General features: G+C 42.5%; 1 protein-coding gene across 4 annotated transcripts in view; it reads right to left on the bottom strand.

The window, feature by feature from the left end:
- Positions 1 to 22,817, bottom strand: part of ERBB4 (erb-b2 receptor tyrosine kinase 4) — a 648,261-nt gene that overhangs the window by 212,750 nt on the left and 412,694 nt on the right. For all 4 annotated transcript variants that reach the window (XM_074910349.1, XM_074910351.1, XM_074910348.1 and 1 more), the window contains exon 4: positions 7,261 to 7,395. In XM_074910349.1, coding sequence (XP_074766450.1) covers positions 7,261 to 7,395 — 135 coding nt within the window. The remainder of the gene's footprint in view (positions 1 to 7,260; positions 7,396 to 22,817) is intronic.

The raw sequence follows: 22,817 nt of genomic DNA, 5'->3' as shown, positions 1-22,817 counted from the left end.
GGACCATTTCAGGGCTGATGCTTTTTGATATTCTAGCCAAAGGTTTAGAAATTATTTAAAAAACCCAGGCAATAAAACATACAGATGACCGGAAGACTCTCTCAGCAAATTACAATGAAGAGCAGCCAGAACTAGAGAGAGCACCAGGCTGGCAGGTAAGCTGGAGTCACTCACACCAAATGCCTTTTATATAGCCAAACACAAGACTGCATATTTCAGAATAAAGCATACAGGCTACATTTTCTGGAAAATGGGGAGTCTAAACCAGACAGATGTCAGAAGTGACTGAATACCAGGTTCCTCATGTGTAGCTGAAACACAAAGGATACAATTTTTCCTTCTACAGGATACTGGTTAAATCAGTAATAAAACGCTATGCTATACATACTTCCGTTTCCAACCCCTAAAAGCACACTGGAATAAACGCTGATATTTTACATTGATGAGCAACTAAAATTATTCTGAGGCTTGAAAGAAATTCCTCACTGTGAGAGATGTGAGACCCTCTATCCATTTAGCTCAAGAAAAAAAAAAAATCGGGAGGTGAGCTGATTACACGGTACATGCCATTTCTGCAGGGAGAAAATGCTGGCTACAAGAGAGCTCTTAGAGCTAGCTGGAGAAGGTGTAAAATGCAACAACATCTGCAATTTAAAACTGTGTTCAAATTAGAAATAAAGGCAGTTAGTGTTATTTCTTTTAATATTAGGGACGTAACCAGGTTCTGAAGGGACGGCTGCGCTTCTGCAAAGCTTCAGTCTGGTGCCAGGAGAGTGTACAGAGGACTGAAGCCCAGCGCTCACCCATCCAGTGCCTGCGGGAGCTCCAGCCACGCCGCGGCTGGGGCTGCTTCTGAAACACAAAGCCGGACTGGAAGATTCACTGTGGTTAGTAAAGTTACTGAGCTCAACACCACACAAGAAGATGATACTTCGGGACCTCCACAAACAGGAAATCAGAGCTAATGATGATTCACGGCTTCTTTTGCTCTTGAAAAATCTATGAATCAACAGGTAAAAAGGAGGGGAAAAATTTTAAAGCAGTGTTTCCCTTGAATACATCATGGGATTTACTGAATCACAGGTACACAGCTGAAGACTGAGCCTTTTTTCCCTGTGCATCATGCAGCAATGCCCAAGTACTTCTGCACAGCTCAGAACTTGGGTGTTTTACATCATCAGGTGCAATTAGATACAAAGCAATGACAGAGGCGTACTATGTTATGAATAGTAGCAAGTAACTGAAGTTGTTCTGCTTGAAAACATGTCTTGCCAAAAATTCCAGCTTTTTTCACAGCTGACAGAGGCTCAGTCAAAAAGCCAGACCAAGTCAAGGGAAATTTTTCTACAGATCTCACTGCACTTCAGAGTCTGAGCAGAAATTTCAGTTCAGAGGAATACTTTAAAATAGGCTTAATTTTCACAGTTCAGTTTTCACAACCCTGGGCACATGCCAACTTGCAGTCCTGCATTTTTCTTGAGTAATTTCTTGAAAAGCAGCATTTATTTTTTTTAAGTTAATAATGGAAAGTAATTTTCAAATCTTTATTACCCACTTACCAGCTCCATCATGAAAATGCATCCATATAGTTTCAGTATTTTTATATGCATTATTGATTTATTTGAACCTATGCAAGTGACCTCAGCAGAATAATTCAAACCCTTCAGGTTTTCTGTGAAACAAGATCTTCAGGGAAAGCTCCACTGAAAATTCTGATTTAATACTGCAGTCCTTGTCAAATCCGGCAAAAATGCTCACCTGGCACAAAGGGGGCCAGTCCAGTTCCTGCCAACAACAAAGCCAAGAAGAACATTGAGGATGCAGATCAAAGCAGCTGGGTTTTCACTGGACTTTCCCTGAAGTTGGTCAGAGGAGCTGTCTACCAATCGAGACGCATTTCAGGCAAGAAGCCTAATCCTTATTTCTTGATTTGTTTCTTGCACCATCACTGGGAATTGCACCTCAGGTTTCTAGCTCTTAAGGGCTGAGCTCTAGCTCTTCAGTTAAGGGACTAAATCCAGCAAGTAGATGTGGTAACAGGCGAATATGCTCTTGGAAAGCACAGCTTTAGCATGCTTGGCTAATGCTTGAATTCATGACATTTTTGAAAGGGGAGAGAACAGGTTTGCAGCATTGCAGAAACAAATTCAGTAACATATACCTAAGGGAAAAATTTTGTTCCTTTGTTAAGCACTTTTGAGATTCCCACTGCAAAGTGCCCAGCTTAAAAACCCCAGGTTGATAGTGTTGATTTCAGATAAATGGTAGAGAAGGCCGCTTTCAAATTACAATTAATTTTAAAAGCTTCAGATACAAGATACCAGTATGGGAAGGCTCTGCAAACAGTAAATACTAGTATTATTTCAGCATATGAATCAAAATGCCGGGCACAGAGGTATCTGTCCTTGGAGAGCTAAAATATGCTTGGTCCCTGGCACAACATTTGTTTATTAGATTTCAGCAGTACACACTGAGCTCTGCACCGGCAGCCACTGGCTGTACTCATCTTAACAGTAAGACTGTGTAATTCAAAGGCCTCTAACATGAGCTTTTTTGCATGCATTTGATCAGAACATGAAGCAATGGGTAATATGCATTTCAGGCCAAAGAAAAAGAAAAAAGGAGAAGCAGCACTTAGGATTCACATGTCTGTAGTGTTTCTATCATAGCGGTTAAGACACTGTGGCCTTTTCAACTGGCTTCTTAACACTGATTTGACAATGAAAGCCTGCAAAGAAGGGAATCAGAAAAGCTTTATTCCCGAGTTCGCTAGCCATATTCTCTTCTGTCTAACACTGATGTAAATGAAGGGGATTGCCAGAGTTGGCAAATCCAAGGTATGAAATAAGCACAGAGGCAGGGGACTGATTTTATTTCAAAGCATCTTCATTTCACTCCGCCCTTTTGCCTTCCTCCTCTGCTGATTGCCTTGGAGCAGCAGGAAGGTTTGCAAGTGAAATTATCCCTGAAGTGGGACCATTATCAGCTCCTCGGTCTGTCTGGGGAAGAGAGCAGCACTGGCAGCTTGCAGCGCGGGCTCCCTCATGGGGGAAGACGAACAAGGAGTGTGGCTGAGCCCTGAGCGTACACACGCTGGCGCACAGGTGTTCCCAGTACAACACTGCATTTATCTACATCAACCTGCTGGAGTCCACTCTAGCATCGGCAAAAAACCTGTCAAGCACTGGGCTCTGAAGGTGGGCCCTTGGTCTTTCAGACATGTAGACACCTTGGAGCAGATTTTATGGCTGCTACTGATGGTTGGAAACTGCTAGCAATGCCAAAACACTGAACTGTGGTTTAGGCTTTAGGACTTGCTGGAATGATGAAATATCTGATTCTGACACTCACCGCAGTTCACAGCATTTTGTCCCCAAAATATTCTCTGCCAGGGAGCACTACAGAGATGGGCACAGTGAAACAGCCCTAACAATTCACCGAATCACAGAATTGTCTAGGTTGGAAAAGACCTTGAAGATCATCCAGTCCAACCATTAACCTAACATTGACGGTTCTCAACTATACCAGATCCCTCAGTGCTTTGTTGACCCAACTCTTAAATATCTCCAGGGATGGGGACTCTACCACCTCCCTGGGCAGCCCATTCCAACACCTGTTTGGAAAGATACAGCCTGTTCTGGAAATAAATGCTTCCTCATATCCAGTCTAAACCTTCCCCGGCGCAACTTGAGGCCATTCCCTCTTGTCCTGTCACTTATTACTTGGTTAAAGAGACTCATGCCCAGCTCTCTGCACCCTCCTTTCAGGGAGCTGTAGAGGGCAATGAGGTCTCCCCTCAGCCTCCTCTTCTCCAGACTAAACACCCCCAGTTCCCTCAGCCGCTCCCCGTACGACCTGTGCTCCATTCCCTGCACCAGCTCCGTTGCCCTTCTCTGGACATGCTCGAGTCATTCCATGGCCTTTTTGGAGTGAGGGGCCCAAAACTGAACCCAGTCATCGAGGTGCGGCCTCACCAGTGCCGAGTACAGGGGTCAGATCCCTTCCCTGTCCCTGCTGGCCATGCTACTGCTGACACAAGCCAGGATGCCATTGGCCTTCTTGGCCACCTGGGCACACTGCTGGCTCCTGTGCAGACGGCTGTCAATCACACCCCCCCCAGGTCCCTCTCTGACTGGCAGCTCTCCAGCCACTCCTCCCCCAATTCCTGGGCCATAAGCTACCCTCCAGTCCTGCCAAGCGTAGCTAAACATGGCACACAGGCCGATGCATTTACCTTGGTCTTACATGATCACACATTTACACTTTCCTAAATTACTAATAGTATGGACTTTGTTGAGTTTGACACAGAAGGTTTGGTTAGTTTACATTCCCGAAGTGATGCAGCCTCTCTAACAGACCTTCTCCCTCTCCTATAAAGGTCTTTAGATAAGCAGTAAACCCCACTCATTCTTTTCAAGATATTCCTACATGGCAAGTCACAGAGGGCTTTCCTTGACATCTCTTGCACTTAGGTTATTTTTGGTAATGCCAAGCAACGTGTGCTTACTCAGTTCCAACAGACTCAGCCAAGATTTGCATTTGATAGGAGGCACTTCAGACTTCAGCCAATTTAATAGAGTCACGCAAAATAAACAGTAAATACATAGATATGCTGGATCCAAAAAAGCACAAGTCACAGTCTATGCAGAAAAGTACCAAAGACTTTGTAATGCACTGAGCATCATTTTGCAGCGGTAGAAAAACAGCAAAGCTGGACCCAGCAAGCACCCACACTGCCTAGCAGATTATGAAAAGTGACATGTGAGCCAAATCTGAGAAGCATATACCTTATTTAATGATACTCTGTACTGATTTCCATTCTAGGGTTATAATTCAATGTTCATTTCTCTAAGTCTTTCTGCATCAGTATAAATAACTTGTCTTGATTTTTCTGTAAGCTACCAGTACAGCATATTCCCTTTCTCCTACCTCTTGACAGGTAGTAATAAGGTTCCACATCTGAGTGATTTCATTTGAAGGCTTTATATATATATACACACATACACACACACACTTATGTGTGTGCATGTGTAATACATGTGTGCACACACACAGAGCTATTTAATTTTAGGCTATTTTAAATGGTGATTTCTGTACCTGAATTCTTTCTTTGCCATAACCTTAATACCTTTGTTAACCTCTTTAGCTATTTGTTGACTTTCTGTATAATGGGGTTTAGATTTTCACCTATGTAAGTTCTGAAGACAGAAATGGTTTGGATTAGCTAATTGAATCAAATTTCACAGGACTCATGAATAGTGTTGAGATGGAATCCAGCTTCTTGCAGAAGGAAACTTGATTATTAAATTAAATACAGTCCAACTGCACTCTGCTCCATTCCAAGTAGCGAAAAATAAAGTAAAGTTTGGGTGGCTATCTTAATGAAGCTGCCTGGGTACATAGCTCTCAATCACCATTGAAATAATGTTTATCAGGTTTATCAAGCACAAATGGCGATGCACAAATTGTTCCTTCCCTATGTTTCAAAACAACTCAAAAGGAATGCAAAAATGTTTTAAGAAAACTGAACTTAGGTACATACATTCCTTCATCTTGCTGTGGGAGCTAATATTTGCCTTTATTACTTTCAGGGTGTGATTCCAAAAGTACCCAGCATTGTTCTTGTTCCAATTCCTCTGGAGTCACCAGTAAAACTTTTGTTAGCTCTGAAAGATAGTATTGATATTGGTTGCTTTTTGAAAAGAGCTTATTACCTTCATGTTGCAGAAACATTTGTCTTGAAGAACTGCCAAAGGTTAAAAGTAAACCCAATAACAGAACAAAACAGAGTAACAACATAGTCTTTTTCTTGTTGAAGTAACTGACTCATAAAAGGGTATATAAAGCCATTCCCTAACCTTCAAAGGTTTTATCAGTTCTTCTTAGAACTGATCATCATCTGATGAGGTTTTTTAATATGCAAATAAGATAGCTGACTGCATTAGAACTATGTCATGTTTCCACCCAGAAGGCAGAAGAGATGAGCCTCAGTCTGGAGTTGGAAGATCGAGGAGCAGTGGAGTTTGGCAGGCTCCTGAAGGAAGCTGTATCTCCAGTAGCTGTGCTCTGATTTTGAGGGTAGCAGGTGAGATAGACAAAAGCAAGTCAGACTTATATAAAATTATTATACCACAAAGGACTTGATTAAAAACAAGTTGCTGGTTAGAAATTATGGGGACTCATCAAATTGTCTTTACCCAGAGTCTATTTTTTTTTTTTCCTAAATTCCTAAGATACAGCTGAAGACCTGAAATCTGTAGCAGAAGCTAAACAGGCAATCAGTCATTTGTACATCCTTGAGGGACACCCTAGGATATGGTAAGCAATCCAGAATGTCTCTATATCTGGAATGCTCAGATACGCAGACAATATGTCTACTGTGCTGTCGTTTCTGACATCAGATATAAACTTGTTGCCAGCCTATACCTGAATTTCAGTGTTGATACATCCTGAGGGTGCTGTTTAATAGCAAGGTATTAAGTTTGAATGCACTTTAGTATCTCATGGAATATTTTACCTAAACACTTTGTATCACTGTCACCACCATTCACTAGAATTCATTGTTGCTGCAAGAATCATCAAAATACTACTGAACGTGAATAACTCTAGGGAAGAGAAAGAGATAAATGGATCAAACAAAGTAATCAAAGTACATAGACAGTGCAAGTTTGAAATCAAGAGCATTAAATTAGAATGTATTAAAAACACGAGAAGTACTGGCTATATTGTAAAGAGCACCCCATTCTCTGCAAATTCTTTCTCTTTCTTTACAGGTACACACAAGACAATAGGATAACTATTTCTCTGAGGTTCATTTCTCATCTCAAGTCAGAATATCCATGAGCTTGTACCATAATTACTCCAGCAGCTAATTATGATGCCACAGACAGACCATTGTGACTCAAGGACCAGCCTGAGCAGCAGGAACAAATGCAAAGCAAACAATAACGTCTGTGCCTCCACAGCAGCACAGTGGCTTTAGCAATAAATAGAAAAAAGAACACGCAGAAGAGAAAAAACATATCAGAGAAAATTCGGAAAATGTATGATGTTCACAAATATTCTCTACAGGCAGTGCTTTTAAGATTAGATTAAGTGTTCCTACAAGTAGCGTTCAAACTTTGAAGAACGCAGTGAAGAATGAAGTGAAAATTTACAAATACAATTCTCCGTAACAGAGGATCAGGGAAAACTTGTGGTCATATTTACACTGTTTCACGCTGAGCAGATGACAAGGCTAAGAATAAAACTGGTACTTACATCCTGAGCTGCCATTCGTTGGGACCAAAGTGAAGTTGGAGGCCCAGGGGTTACGCACGATATCCTGCCAATGAATGGTGTCTGCAAAGCACAGAAATTTGTTCTGGCCAACATACACCCCTCCATTCAGTATTTCTGCATAAAAAAATAAGAGAACATACTTGTAAGACTTTAGACATACAGCTGATTACATCTATTGCTGCTTTGTGTACTGGGGAGAGAGGGCATGAAATTTAAATGCAAAAAATTCTCGCTGTAATCTCAATACTCTGAAAACTGAAGGGTAAGTATCTTACAGTATTTGTAAACAGGAATCATTAATTTATATGCAGAAGAAACCTGATTAAGACAACCACACAGTTTCCAGACAAGTTACTGGGTTTACCTGTTGTTCCAGTGTAATCAAGTATGGAACAGTACTACTATTTGTGTGTAAAATAACCTTTAAGACCTAACTGACATTAAAACTGCAAGCAATCAACCATACTGTGCTGTGTTTCAATACATGTGAATGCCTAAAACATACAATAAAGTAATGTGCTCTGCCGCGGTAGGAATTTTCTGAGCCCAGAGTACATGAGAAAGGTGCAGTCATCATAACATCTTGAAAAGCATGTTTTCTGATCAGACCATGCTGCTGTAATACCATGATCCAGAATACTCAAGTACTCCAAATCTCAAATACTATGATCCAAAACTACTGCTGATATGCCTTGCTGGAAGCTTTGTGTTGAAGGGAGATAGTTTCTGAGCAGATGAAACATGTTTTCTTAAATTTATTTTTTTTAATTTTCACGTTTATATTAGTTTGTTTAAAAAAACAGCTTGTTGCCCTGTCTCTAAAGACTTGATTTGTCAAATCTCAACATGAAAATGATCTCACAGTTTTTGGTTGTAATACCAGGGTTTCTTCTGGAGCAATAACTTGGGTTTTTTTACCCTCTGAACTCTTGTTCAAATTCACAATTTCTCTACTTAACCTGGCTCTCGTATTTCCAAAGCAGAGGACAATCCATGTGACTTTCATTAAAGCTAACGGGAGCTATGCAGCTAAACCTCCTGCATTGCTTAGTGTCAGAGATTCAAGCCTAAGCAAAGAAATGTTGAAGGTTAGTTACTAATGGCACCTTAAAATGACATGAAGTGGTGCTATACAGCTGGGTGTGTCACACTTCTCACAGAAATGTTAAGAGTAAAACTTGACTATGGTAGCAATGATTAAGGTCATCTCATAGTCCTCATCTCCCAGGAAAACCTTTAAAAGCTGCAGTGGGAATGTTAACATTGACAAACAGCAAGGAAGGAATTACTGTGTATTTTTTTTAAAAAAATCAGTGTTTATAGGCCACAGCATGTAGAGGAGGTGGCCCGGAAGAAAAGGACGTATTAAATAAAGGATCATCTGTAAATACATCCTCCCACCATATTAATCAGTTCAGAGTATTACTATTTCTTAGAAATTCTGGTTTAAAAGCTTGGCTTTTCATTGAAAAGGGTCTTAAAAATGAAAACAATAGTAATAATCTTATGCAGAAAAAAGTCTGGATTAGAGATACAGCAATGATCTGTCTGTACGATATTCTTATGATCCCTGACAAAACCTATACAGCATTTGCTAGTAATTCTGATCTGGGGAAAAAGTGGGACTTAGTCTTCTAACTTGAAACTTGATAGTGATGATTTCTCTGTGTTGTCCCAGCTATACAGGATTACCTAATCCATTATGGCCCAGATTTTGACTAAAAGTAGAACCTGACAAGCCACAAAAACCTATAAAATCTACATCCATAGTTTCTTAAACACTTGCACACAAATCCAAATAGTGTCACTATCAGCTGGTACATCTGAACGCCTGCCACTGGCATAATTTCCTGGTTTTTAAAGCATTCACTCGCAACAATACCTATCAAATTTTCTTTTCTGCTAGGAACTTTGATGCATTCTTGTACAGCAGGCAGCATTTCCCTCTAAAAGTAACTCTAATAGTTTCAATTTGTGGAGAAAGACTTTTTTTCAGCATAAAAGTAACCAGAAAATGTCCCCTCTGTATTGTAAGGAAAGCTGACAGTTTTTCCCATGAATTTCTAAAAGCAAACATGGAAAATGCTCTGACTTCACTCATCACTGAATAATAAGCATTTTTCCTGTTGCTCTTCTCCAAAAATGTGATGCAGTCTTTATTTGCCCTGCACTGTACCATTTTTCACAGGTGACAGGACTGAAGTTTACAGGTATGTTCATGTGGTGAGGTGCTAATAAATCCGAGTAATAATATCAAGGATGGGTTCTTACAGATATTAAATAACCCTGAGTTCAAAGTTTAGTACAGTCTTTAAAGTACTTCTGCTTGACTCTTCCTGCTTTGTGGGATCCAGATTCATTATCTTTCTACCTTCTCATTCCAACCTGCTATCCCACATTTCTTCTTGCCGAGTCCTCAGCATGTGTAAATCAGCACAGATATATTGGCTTCATTGACTTAAAACCAAATGCATTTTGCACTTCTCTGCCCTCTCTTAGCAAAAACAATGCCTGGAAAGACCTAATAAACCCTGTTACATGTTAAGCAAATGAAGCACAAATGTAATCAATATACAATAGACTTACAGTATAATGAATTCATCATCTTAAAGTCATCATCGCATTTTAATTTACAGCACTGAAAGTGAGAGATAAAGTTAAACAATAGACGGGAGAAGAAAGGCAGGCATCTCTGCCTATGCAGACAAGCTAGCAAAGGAAACAAGGCAAAAGAGCTTTCTTGTCCTGCATGAAACACCTGAGGTGCCTCTTTGCTGAAGTCTTTCCAAGGCTGGATCAGGAAAGAGTATGACAAGTCCCCTAGGGAATTTTGTGATGTCTACTGCAAAGAAAGAAGCTAGTTCTTCCCAAAGAAACACTAAAAAGGACTGCTCACAGTAGAATGTATTTTAAATGGCATTTTTAGGTGAGTATTTTTGTCTTCTAAAACAATTTTTCATGACACTGGAAAACTGTAAGTCTAAGTACCACACTTCTACCTGGGACAGGAGGCAGAGCACTTGTCTCTCTCAACTGCTGCCTCAAATACCTACCATGCTACACTGGCAGCAAACGTTACCCTTGGACTTCTATGCTGCCCAGGGACACAGAGTTACAAAAGGCAATTTTGAAGCACAAGTCCCACTAACTTTCACTGGGAAAAAGAGTTCCTAAAGGTGTCAAGACAATTTTGGATGCCTTGTTGTATGGTACTGATGGCCACACTTAAAAAGAGTACCAGTCTCCCATTTTGGCACCAGGGCTGCAGCTGGTGCTCTGTGCAAAGGAGTAGCTCCAAGGTCTTTTGTCACTTGATTCTGAAGTGAATGCAAAATCTTATCATCTTCCTTATTAGAGCTACTTTACTGGCTTAAAAGCAGTATAATTCTGTAACTAAAGTTATATGAAAATAAATCAGCAAGTGCACTCGTCACTGACTTCTGTCATTATTTTGCTTATTGCTGCCAAATGATTGTGGGGAACTTATATCTGCATATTATTAAAATTCTATTAAATGGTTATTTATTCAGGAAGCTAAATCAGAAATGTATTATCCATTATATCTGCTATTTTCTTGCTTCCATTAGCCCAGTGATGAAGCAGAACCATTACTGCATAACTTTGGTTACCTACCATAAAATACTTACAATACTAACAGGAGAAATGGAAACATACAGGTGTCTGGCAACCATGAAACACAAGTATCTTACACTTTCCATAAAGTGCCATGGAACACAGATACAAATACATCACATACATACTTAGGCTGCTCAATTCATAAAAGTAGTAAATTCACAACACCTGTTCTAACAGAATGAGCCTGACTGGAGTCAGTGAAACTGTGTTACCAGCCACCAGAAACTTAAGCTCACTGTAAATAAAGCAAAGGGACACTGGCTCTGCAAGTGTGTTGTCTGTTTAGACCGGGGATGGGAAGAACTCTTCATCCATCTGTTAAAAGGGCATTTCCTTCTGCTGACTTTTTCTTGTGTACAGTGTAATCCCTCACAGTCTGTTATCTATTATTTATGAAATATGTATTTATTTCAAACGCAGATTAAATTAGCAAAATGCGTTCACATTCTGGAACGTATCCTGAAGCGCAAGTAACTTGTGTGTGTTGATACGCAGTGGGGGCTGTAGGGACCTATTTAGCAGTAGAATTTGGTTCTAAAATTGCTATAAAATTGATTATAAAATTGCTATCGCTATTCAAGGTTGCAAATTAAAAGTTCTTCTCTGGTGCTGTAAAGCCAGCTGGCACAATGAACTGGGAGAAGGCATAGTGAGAGGGAAAAGAACTAGGTCTGAAGTGGGCAGAGAAAGGGGAAGGAGTTAATTAGGAAAAACGGTTGAGCATGTCCACTGTATCCACTTCAGAAGCAAACCAGAAGGTATCTTATACCTTCCAAGCTGATTGTCTGCTAAGGAAATGGCTGCCTGTTACAGTACACCATGTAGAGGTATGTATACTCCGCACATACATATTATACAACACATATGCTACGGATATGGTACCTTCATTTCCAAGGTTAGCCTCCATTAGAGCTAAAGCATCTTTACATGCTGACAGTGCTGCATCTTTGCCACCATTACCCAGGTGATAGGGATTTGTTGTCAGACACAGTGCCACTCGCAAAACACTGTCATATTTCACCCAAGATGCTCAATGCATTATCTGAAAATGGCTTTAGCCTGGAAATTTCATGCCAAACCAAGTCTTTTGATCTCTTAGCACAGTTGATTGCTGATGACCCACTGGGAAAGCACTTCATGTCCATCATTAATAGGCTATGTCTTAAAGGGTAATGAGAACTGGGTGCTTTAGGAGACAATAGCTCATCCATCATCAATCAAGATCTGAAGTTTTTATACAGATGATTTAAGAAGAGTTGGACTGTGTAAAATTGAAATGTCACATTTGTATTGGGAGATGGGGGGAGCTTGGTAATGAAAATGAGAGTTTTAACCTTCTCCATTTCAGCTCAATGACCATACTCAAAAGCTCATGGATGTGGAATCTGTGTACCAGCTAGAAGCCCCAGACAGCCTTCGATCTCAATTACACAATTTCAAGTAAAGATTATTTGGGTCATTAGCTGGAAGTCAGTTTCAAGGCTTGATGGTAACAGCAAGATATTCTTTATTTCTATCAAAAGCAGTCAGTGTTATGTGCAGCCTGTGGGTCTGTTACTTCCAACTGCTCAGTAACTAAATACACGGGATTGCAGCACCTGAACATAAATCTCCCAAATCTTGCTACACATTTTGCTGCTTAAATAAAAATGGAGTAATTTGATTACCTTTCGCTGAGTTTGATGGGGTACCCTTTTCACCATTTCACCTCAAATGTGTGTGAAGATGGGCTCGCAGGATCCTTGTGAGTCATTTAGCTACTTCCTTAAAGGACAACAGGCTCTGGTCAACTCTTTCTTTAGCAATCTCCCCAGTGGGAAGATCTGTGTCATGAACGGGTTCAGCCATATTAAACCAACTCAAAGAAGACACTTGTATATGCTTGGATTATTCCTCTGTCTGTGCATGCCCTGAATTCTTCCTTCTCACAGGCTTATTAAAATTAAGACACCAAATCATTCAGCTGGTTACTTTGTAAAAGAAAACAAGACTGAAAATTATCCCAGCCCTTTGCAGTAAACACACCAAAGTTACAATATATGTTCCCTAACTACCTTATTCTCAGGGAAGTGAAAGGTTGTGTGCAAGTCTGTGTCAGGCTAATGGGCCCCCTTTCACCTTGCACCCTGAGCAGTTACTGAGGCCACTGGGCACATAAAATGTGGCCACATGACCTCACAGTGTTCAGTGCATGGGGAAAAGTGATCCAAAATACTATGGAAGAGAGTAGAAACTGCTGAATCAAAGAAGTAACACAAAAAGACCTCACCTACCAAAAAGGGAACAGTTGGGTATAAACCCAATTTAAGATGTGCTTCTTTTCACAGGAAGAAGTCCTGTTCTTAAGTATATTTGGTTTTACTCAACACACTTGCCTTGTGCTAAAGGAAATGGTCTCTCTCTCCATAATCTAGCTAGATTCACTTGTCCTAGTGGCTGCTCAATTTAACCCATCTTGCAATGATGACAGCAGCTTCTGCCCACTTGGATCTTGATTCCCAAAAGTGTTTAGGCCCAGGTTTACATTTAATCATCTTCTTCCCCTCCATTCTGGAGGAAGCTTCCTGCTCCTGCTTTAACAATGGAGAATAAAGAGAGCACCTGATTCCAACCAACACTATTTCATCAACCACACATCTGCCATCTGTATCACATATCCTTGATGATAATTAACAGCGGGATAGACATAAAGCTGTATGACCAGCCTTAGGGCCAGTATTTCCTTTGTAGATGTTAACTGCAGAAGCAGCAGTAGCTCTTTATGTTACCTCTGTTAGCTTGTTTTCCTTCCTGTCACTAGCATTTGAAAGCTGTTTTACCCTGTTGACTTTGCAGGTGAGGAGCTTTCATGTTATACTTTGACTTTGTTACAAGGATATTAATTTTCAAAAGGAGACGCTAATTGCCTCATTTCTCTGTCCAGCCAAATTCTGATTGTGATGTTAGTGGCCAAGTGCTTGTTTTACTCTTCTTAATATAATTTGGGGGGGTGACAGGTAGCTTAACAGATATATAACATAACATTTTAACTATCCATGTGGCTTACAATGGGTTTTTCAAAATCAGGAGAGAGGCAGGAAAGGGCCTGGCAGGCCTTGTGGGTGGTAAGATGGACATGAGTCAGCAGTGCACCCATGCAGTGATGAAGGGTGATCTCAGCGTGGGCTGCAGAAGCAGAGCCAGCAGGTGAGGGGGGTGACGATGCCCAAGTGCTGGGCACTCGTGAAGGTGCAGCTGAGGCACTGGGTCCATTTTGGGTACCCCAATGCAACACAGATGTTGCCAAACTACGAAAGAGACCAGGGAAGGACCACTATGGTGGATAGAGGCTGGAGGACTTGTCACATGAGGGGAGGTGAGAGGACCTGGGCCTGTCTAACCTGAAGAAGAGATGATGACTGAGGAGGGGGAACACCTAACTGCAGAGTGCCTCTACCTCACAGAGGGCTACAAGAGAACAGAGTCAGACTCTTCTCAGAAGTGCAAGCTTAAGGACAAGAGGCAACGGGCACAAGCTGCAACATGGGAAACACAGATTAGATATCAGAAAAATATTATTCACAGCAAGAGTGGTTAAGCACAGAAGCAGACTGACCAGAAAAGTGGTATTACCTCTGTCTCTAGAGATTTTAATAAGCAACAAACCACCTGATCTGCGTCTGAAGTTAGTCCTGCTCTGAGCAGGAGATTGGACCAGATGACCTCCAGATACCCCTTTTGACCTAAATTATTTTTTCCTTCTACATTTATTAATCATCTACTACCACAGTACCTACAACACTCCATAAGCAACCCATTCTCTCCATTTTTATAAAAGCATACTTCATTTTAAACTTTTATCTACTGATAAGCATTTGGTGATGCAAAACACATCTGGAAGATAAAATATTTAAAAGCATGTCACGTATGTGTATAAAGAAGTGCTACAGCATTTAAAATACAGAACCTATGTCACCGCTGTCCCCCATTTCATGCAAAGGGGACATCTGGACTAAGAACCATGACAGCTTTCAGTATGAAGGAACTGTTGCCCTTCGATCTTTTGATCTTTGTTAGGAAAAAGAAAATTGTATTCATTTAAGTCACTGTAATGAATCACTGATGAGTTTCAAATTACTGACTATGAAGAGCATGACACATCGCTAGCTCACCCCAGAAAGAACACTCTTGAGCTCAGTAAGAGCAGCAATATGCCAACAGTCAAAAATGAGCAGTCATTTCACTCACAGGAGCCATGACTTAGCATTCAGGTAGCACAGCACTACCTGATGGGAATACCTAGGTCCCAGTTAGCAGCAACCTTGGGTTCAGGAAGAGGTGAGCTGGTATGTAGGAAGAGGTGAGCTGGTATGTAGGAAGAGGTGAGCTGGTATGTAGGAAGAGGTGAGCTGGTATGTAGGAAGAGGTGAGCTGGTATGTGCCTCTTCAGTGAGTCCTCTGCTAATACACCATTGCTTGGCCATGCTTATCTTTCAGTTGTTCCAAAAACTGCACCTCTGAGTATGGATTTCATCAAAGAAGCACAGCTGTGGGCATCTGATTATTCAAAAGTTACTAAAACCTGCTGAATCTGAGATAAATCATTTTTCTTCTGTCCTGTTCTTATTCTTTGGCAGAAAGCCAGCAGAAGGTGCAGAAGGGGAGATGATGTGCAGCGCACTGGGTGTACCAACAGGGCAAACAAAGTCTCCCTGGTGTCCCAGTGGTCTCCAGAAAGCCTGGAGGCTCTGATAGATACCCCAGTACTGAAATCCATTTCTGCTACCTGATCATCTTTAATGGTGAGCATCCTTTGGGACATAATGTGGTGTAATAATCCAGAGCAGCTGTATCAGAGCTCGCCTTGCACTCTGTCATGACACAGGCCACTTTCTGTGTCACGTACCCTTCAAATTTGTTCAGTGAAGACTGAACAAACCTTAGTGTCACCACTTCTGCCCTCTTGGAATACTACCCATGCCCCATAGCTGCAACAACTCCTTCATCTCTCACACTGATCAGCCTCTGCAAAGGTGCAGCAACAACACACAACCACGTCACCCTTCCTGGCTCACCTGTGATTGAAGCATTTCTCCAGATGAATGGTTTCTGCTCCTGAGGGGCAGTATGTTTATTTGTTAGCCCTACAACAACAGGAGTGGCTTACAGCAGAGTTTCCTAGTGCCTTCAGGATTTTTCCATTGGCTGAAGATTCACCCACAAACTCTACAAAGAACCACCGGTCAAGGCTACATGGAAGTAAGATTGTAGACTGATCCTTCAGCCATCCTCCTTCACCTATGACCAGCTCTTCTGGTAGTTCAAAGTTCTGGTGTACGATACCGGGACCTAAACCTTACCGTCCCACTGCTCCAACAGACTTGTCCCACCTTCTCCCTTCTCCAATCTCAAGGGCAGGCAGCCAAACAAACCAAGAGAGTCTGAAGAAACATGGGACAGAAGTGCACAGTGTCCTACTCCAGGCCAGACAAAGTTGAAGCTGGTGCTCAGAGCCACCTAATAGGTATGACGTACACTGAGCCAAACTGAACCCTTAAGGGAAGCAGCTCTCCACTGAAGACTACCTTACATTTCATATCATCTATGTGGGCCATATTTGAAAAATAGCACCACAAGTACTTATTTTTATTTTTTCCCCTAAACTTTATAGATAGTTCTTTCCTCATAGGATGTTCATATCATTCCTTCATCCAGGATGAGGCTACATACTTGGACCAATTCACTTCTGTGTTTCCAAGACAGACCCAAGCATTTTAAATGCCTCTCCTTGTCAGGAGTCTTGCTATATAATATTTTGATCAGACCTATAATGTTTCATGTCTGCTGGTGGCAGCTCTCAATTTATCTTTTCCATCTGCTGAGATAAGTAACTGTGAGACTACTGTGTCCCTGTTCTCCTGGCATCGGCTCTTTATAAGAGGCATCTTGCGAGTAAATGTTGCCTAACAGTTTGTCTGCCATTGTTGCTGCAGCCTTTCCAAGCTGGCTTTTCACGTGGAAGTCAAGCAGCAGTAGGAACAGAAACCTCAGCAGGGCCAGGGGCATCTGAATGCAGTAGGGTTTCCCTGCAGCACCCCCAGGAGCTTCAACTCGGGCATTATCTGGTGGTATATTTTTTAATTCTTTTCATATAACCACTGACAAATTCAAGAAGCCTGCTTTCTATCCTGAGCACATCTGGCACTCAGGCCATGCACTTGGCAAACAGACTGATGGCCTTCTGTCTTGGAGCATAAGTGCCTCAAGTACATCCTGATTGGCATCAACATGCAGAAATTCCTTCTCCCTCCAAAAAAAAAAAGAGTTAAGATCTGGATGTAGTGGTAATTTCCTCCATTTTCTGAAAGGCTGTAAAAAATTACTGACTCCATAGAGCCCTTCTCTTTCAAAACTGTTATAATGTGGCTTGGAATAATCCTGGAAGGGTGCCCAGATCCACGTCCAGCTGCATCCTGCGTTTCAGTACAAGCATTTGCATACGGGCTGGTAATTGGCATGCAGCTGGTTTTATGCCAGCTCCAGCAATTGCATAACCTAACTAATCTTTTCTCTGGGCTCGAAAGAGGAGTCTGTGTCCACTGAGCTTAAAATTTCTATATGGGATCTGTTCAAGTATGCTCTCACATTTCTATGTCACATTGTTAACCTCTCCTGAGATATGGTGTCGACTCTTCGAAGAGGAATTTTAATTGAAATTTGTCTGAGGTGGGAAGTGCCTGTGCCTTTTCCTGGCTCTCTTGTACTGAAACTGTGCAAATGACATGTTGAAAATCCTCCTCCCGCACAGAGGACTGTGAAGTGACTCTTCGTTGGCTCCTACGAGCCGTAAAGACCTTGGATTGCTCTGCCCTCCCAGAGCTGTGGCTAGGGACAGCCAGACAGCCAAAAGGCGGCCTGTAAACTGAGGAACATGCACGTTAATAACAGCAATTAGTAAGGCCTTCTTCCTAAGTTAATGAGTTTGACAAGGTCTGAGCCTCAAGTATTCCAACTCATATTTTTTCCTCTTTAACTGCTATAATTGCTAAGCGGTCACTGTCAGTCCTGCCTCCTGCTTTTGCATGCACGCTTAATTCGGGTTTCAAAAATCTGAAAGGGATGTCAGGGAACCTGTCCATACTGCTGAGCCCCTGACCCTGTGGAAATACATCTGACATGTTCCTCCTAACTGCTGTCCCTCCCCAAAACTCATATGCCTTCTGTGATCATGTTTGCACGCATCCTTTTTGACCTTAATTATGCCCATTTTCTGTTCATCTATTATAAGGTAGTAGTGAAACAGTGGCAACAACTAAAATGTGACTGTTACATTAAAAAAAATTCAGAGTTCAGGCCAATTTTCCTTAAACTATTAACCTTAACCAATTCCTTAGGTGAGGCAAATAAGCACATGTGAATTCATGCCAAAGTAACCACTTTGGATAGTGTGAGCTAAAGGAATGGGTGACAAGGTCCTAAGCACAAGAAATAGTTCAGGGTAAGTTCATTCACTTTTTTAAGACTACCATCTCTCTCCCTAAGTGTTCCCCAGTTCTTCTGTCCGCTCTTAAAAATGAGCCCTTCTCATCTCCCACCAATCCTAATTTTAAAAATGTCTCATCCTACACATTTAGCTTTTTTAAAGCCTCTATGAAAACATCCTCTTCTTTCTTTCCATCAATATTTTGATTGTAACCAACATGGTTGCAAACATTCTCCCAACACACCTCTTTCTTTTCCCAGCAGCTGAACTACATTGAACCCAAGCTGCTCTCAGTTACGATGCAGTAGATCAAGAGTGACGCTGTGGCCTGGAGTGACATGGAAGTAAAACAGCAGGGAGATCTATGCCTCCATTAACAGGGGACATACTCTGCTTCCAGTAGTGGCTTGTCACATGGTGGACAGTCCCTTTTCTAACTAATTTCTGCTCTGTATCCATGCAACCTTGGCAGGAACAGGGTTGCCTTCCTTGTCATATTTGACAGCAGAATACACTTTCTTCCTGGAAAAAGGATCGGTTTGCTTCCAGCACTTTACCACTCTGCAGTTAAACTAGTCCAAACAGCTTCTGTCTGCAGGCAGCAAAAGCACACAGTTTGTCCTTGTCTACACTCTAACTAAACTGCAGCTGGCACTGATTGATGATATTTATTTCAGTGAGATCATTTTTAATAATGTAGACAACAGGAGGGACGAATAAGTGCCGAGACCCACCAGTTCCGCCGTACTAACTGCTATCCTTAGCATTAAGAACAAGTCCTAATAATTTTTTGCCAAAGAGCTTCCCAAATAACCCTGTGCAAGAAAAGGAGAGCACACAAACAAGACCATGGGCTAGGAACAAAGTCACTTAGGGCAAAACAAAGCACCTGTTCTCCTGGCTTCCGGGCTTGGTGGGGTAGGGTTCAAGCCTGAATCTCTAACCCTGCATTGCCGTGGTTAGCTTTGTGGCTTTTCTTACCATTGCTTTCTAAGGCTGATACATCTAAGACACAATTTATAAATAAATAAACAAATAATCTTAAGAGATATCCTGAATGATAGCTTCTTTTTCAGTCCACTAAGTGCTGTGCCCCAGAACTGAAGAAGGTTGGTAAAGGGATGGGGATATTCTTCCAATCAAATAAATATAGAGGGGAAAATATACTCTTCTGAGCTACTATAAATCCTTTTTTGTTTTTAATAGCTTGTCTTTCTCTTGAGCTTCAGAAGTTCTTGCTCAAATTGCATAGAGAGTCAGTATAAGGCTGCAGAAGTTACATACCTGGCTACTCCTGGTCTTCAAAGGCTACAAAACATCTGTTGGTTGGCAAGAACAATTAATTAGCAAAACTGAAGAGATGATTCCTTTCTACAAAGGCTTCGATGCAGCAGGGGAGGGGGAGACGACTCCAGGGAAGTCAAGCCTTGTGAAGGCCTGTAAGCTGTGTGCCTCTGGGCAAATTCCCAAAGCTGAAATCTCTATGAATTTAATGGTTCTTAATTCCACAGGATTTCTAATTACAGACAAGAGAAGGTAATGAAATGTGATGTAAATGTTTAAATGAGAATAAAGAAAATAAAAAACCTGTCGAATCTGCTAGTCAGTCTCCCAGATACAGCTCCTTGTGTACTGAGTACCCAGGCGGGTACTCAGAGCAACTAACCGATTCCACAGACACAGTGACAGGAGAGAAAAATGGCTCCTAAACCATCCTGCCCACAACTCGTATGAGGCTGTCTCCTAATGAAGAAGGCCACCTCTTTCAACCCACCTCTACAGGTCTGACAAACTTCAGTAGCCACAAGCTGCATCCTGGAGCTTCTCTACGTTCACCGGAAAATCTCCTCCCCATCCTGACTCTCCCCACATGCCAGCTCCCTGCTCTTCTCCAGGGTCTTTGGCTGGCTTTGGGGCTCGCTCACAGCCTCCCTGCCTGCCCTCCAAACGCACAAGGCACACACACTGGGGGCTCTCAGCCAGGGCCATGTCAGTCCCAGCGTGCTGCAGGGAAGCAGCCTCCCTCTCCCTGCCCCACTGCAGCCTCTGCCGCGGAGCACCCGGCGCCCACATGGGAGCTGCTGCCACGGCACCCTCCCCTGTGTCACCCTGCCCATTTCTGCCTGTTCCAGAGCTACAGAAGACAACAAAAGCTCAGTGCTCCCTCCCACAGAGAAGAGAGGCAGTTTTTTAAATGCCGTCACCGATGTCTCACCTACTCTATTAAATGCTGTCATTTTCCCGTTGCCAGCTCAGGTGAGGATTCTCACTCCAGCAGGGCAAGGGGCCCCGCGGTAATTTGAGCAATCCTGACGCTGCGGAGCATGTTAGCAGAGGACCGAGTGAAGGCAGGTAAATCCACCGAGCACTCTGCAGGGAAGGGATGGTTAAGGGCAGTTAGGCTGAGTGCTGTGATGTGAGTAAAATCTGTTCCAGAGCTTTAAGACAGTTAATCACTGGCTTTCATTTTTTAACACACACAGGAATCCTGCCCTTCCCTTTTCTTTCTTGTTTGACACCATTTTAGATTTAAATGCTTAGAAAATGATCTTGTGAATGACCCATCTGTCAGATAGAAACATGGATATCACTAGCAAGAGATAAGCAAACAACCCTCGAGCACCCACCATCTCCGCAGGCACAAGGACCTGTGGAGAAATCCCACCAGGAGTCAAGACTGGGGTGCAACACGGTGGTGCAGCGTCGCTGGCCATCCCCACCAACAAACCAGACGGCGTGCCCCCATCGCACAGCAGCTTGTAGCACTGCCTCCAGCTCCTCTGCCCCTGGGTTAACTCAGGAGGGGAGGAAGGAGGTAAAAAAGGCTCCACCACGCACAGCATAAAATTTGACCTTGGCCTTCTGGGCAGTACCATTAGCACAAATCACAGCCTGCGCATGAACAAAACCTTCTCCTCGCACACAGAAAGAGAGGAAGTTCCTAAAACATGTAACACATATGAAACTCTGATGATACGCCAGAGCAAGAGGCACCATGCTCAGAGGCAGAGGCATATCTGAGTGATCTCTGGAAATGACACTGTTGGTACACGTGCATTTTGGAAAGAGACAGTACTCTCGGATGAATTGGACCAACATCTGCTTAAAACTATGCTGGTAATTACAGACTTAATTATAGGTTTGGGGCTTTTGGGGGGGCTTTTTAAGGCACTTTGGTTTTTTGCAAGCAAAGTTTTCCCACTACTGACTGTGTCAGTCTCCTGTCCCAGCATCCTTCTAACTTAATACCACTCAATGGTTCAGCAAAACTCCCACTGGGGCACTGCACGGGGTGCATGTGTGTTGTCAACTCTGCTCTGCAGTTTTTAGACGTTTAGTTGTTTTTCACTCACAAGCCATGAAGTGTTTTCCAGAGGAGTTTAGGATCACTAAGAACTGTAGAAGTAATTTTTGCAAACAACAGGCAATATTCCTCATCTCCCTTTCCCAAGGAAACACTGTGGTTTCACGAGAGGAAGCATATTCTTTATGATGCGGCTCGGAGCTCAGGCCTAGCACAGCACCACAGCACAAGTCACAACCAAAGCAGACCCCAGCTGAGGGTGCACAACAGGGCAAGAGCATCAGCTCCACTGCATCCATCTCTCCTATGAATTTGCTTTGTGCAAGATTGTCTCTGAGGGGGTAGGCTGGACCATCGGGGAAGGCAGAGTTGGGCAAGAGCAAGAATTTGGCTAAGCAAGCTCAGCTCAGGCTCCTCTCCCTCCTCAAGCCCTGTGAAGAACTCCACCTGCATGAATGTCAGCTCAGCCTGAGCTAGCTCAATCCTTGCCCCTTCCCGTAATGTGAACAGAGGAGAAAATGTCCTTGACTGCCTGCCAGCACTTGTCACAAGAGGGACAAAGTACTCAGGGCTCCAGCAGGCACTCTGAGATCTATGGATTCACACATTTACTGATCTGGGATGCAAAATATAGCTCTGAGCAGCTCTAAGAGTACGCTGTCAGCATCATCAGAACCCAATGGCTGCTGCTACAGGTGGTGATGCCTCTCTTGCACTTGCCCTTTTTCACCTGCTTCTGAGTTATGGAAGAGGTGATTTAAGTTCAAACAAGTTTGAACCTGAACATTCTGTTCACAGTTGCCTAAATCTGACACAGAGATGAAAGTTGGTTCAACAGAGAAATGCAACTGCTAAAACACCAGCTGCTTCTCCCCAGTACAGCATGTGCTATACCTGACACGAACATTGCAACAGGCTGAATTCTCCCGGACACTACTCATTCTCCCTGTACCACCCAGTACACTGGTAACTGTGTCTTACTCAGGAGTCAGATCCTCCAGTTTACCTCTCTGGCAGAGCAGACAGAAATCAAAACATCTAACTCTCAGTGTGCCCTGTTGAGACTTGAACTCACATCCTTCACAAGAGCAGCACCAGCAGGCCACTGTAGCACCTATACTGTAAATTAAACCT

Source organism: Athene noctua, chromosome 7 (assembly GCF_965140245.1).
Source record: "Athene noctua chromosome 7, bAthNoc1.hap1.1, whole genome shotgun sequence".
NCBI lineage: Eukaryota > Metazoa > Chordata > Aves > Strigiformes > Strigidae > Athene > Athene noctua.
The sequence above is the reverse complement of the archived record's forward strand: the minus strand, read 5'-3'. Positions and strand labels throughout refer to the sequence as shown.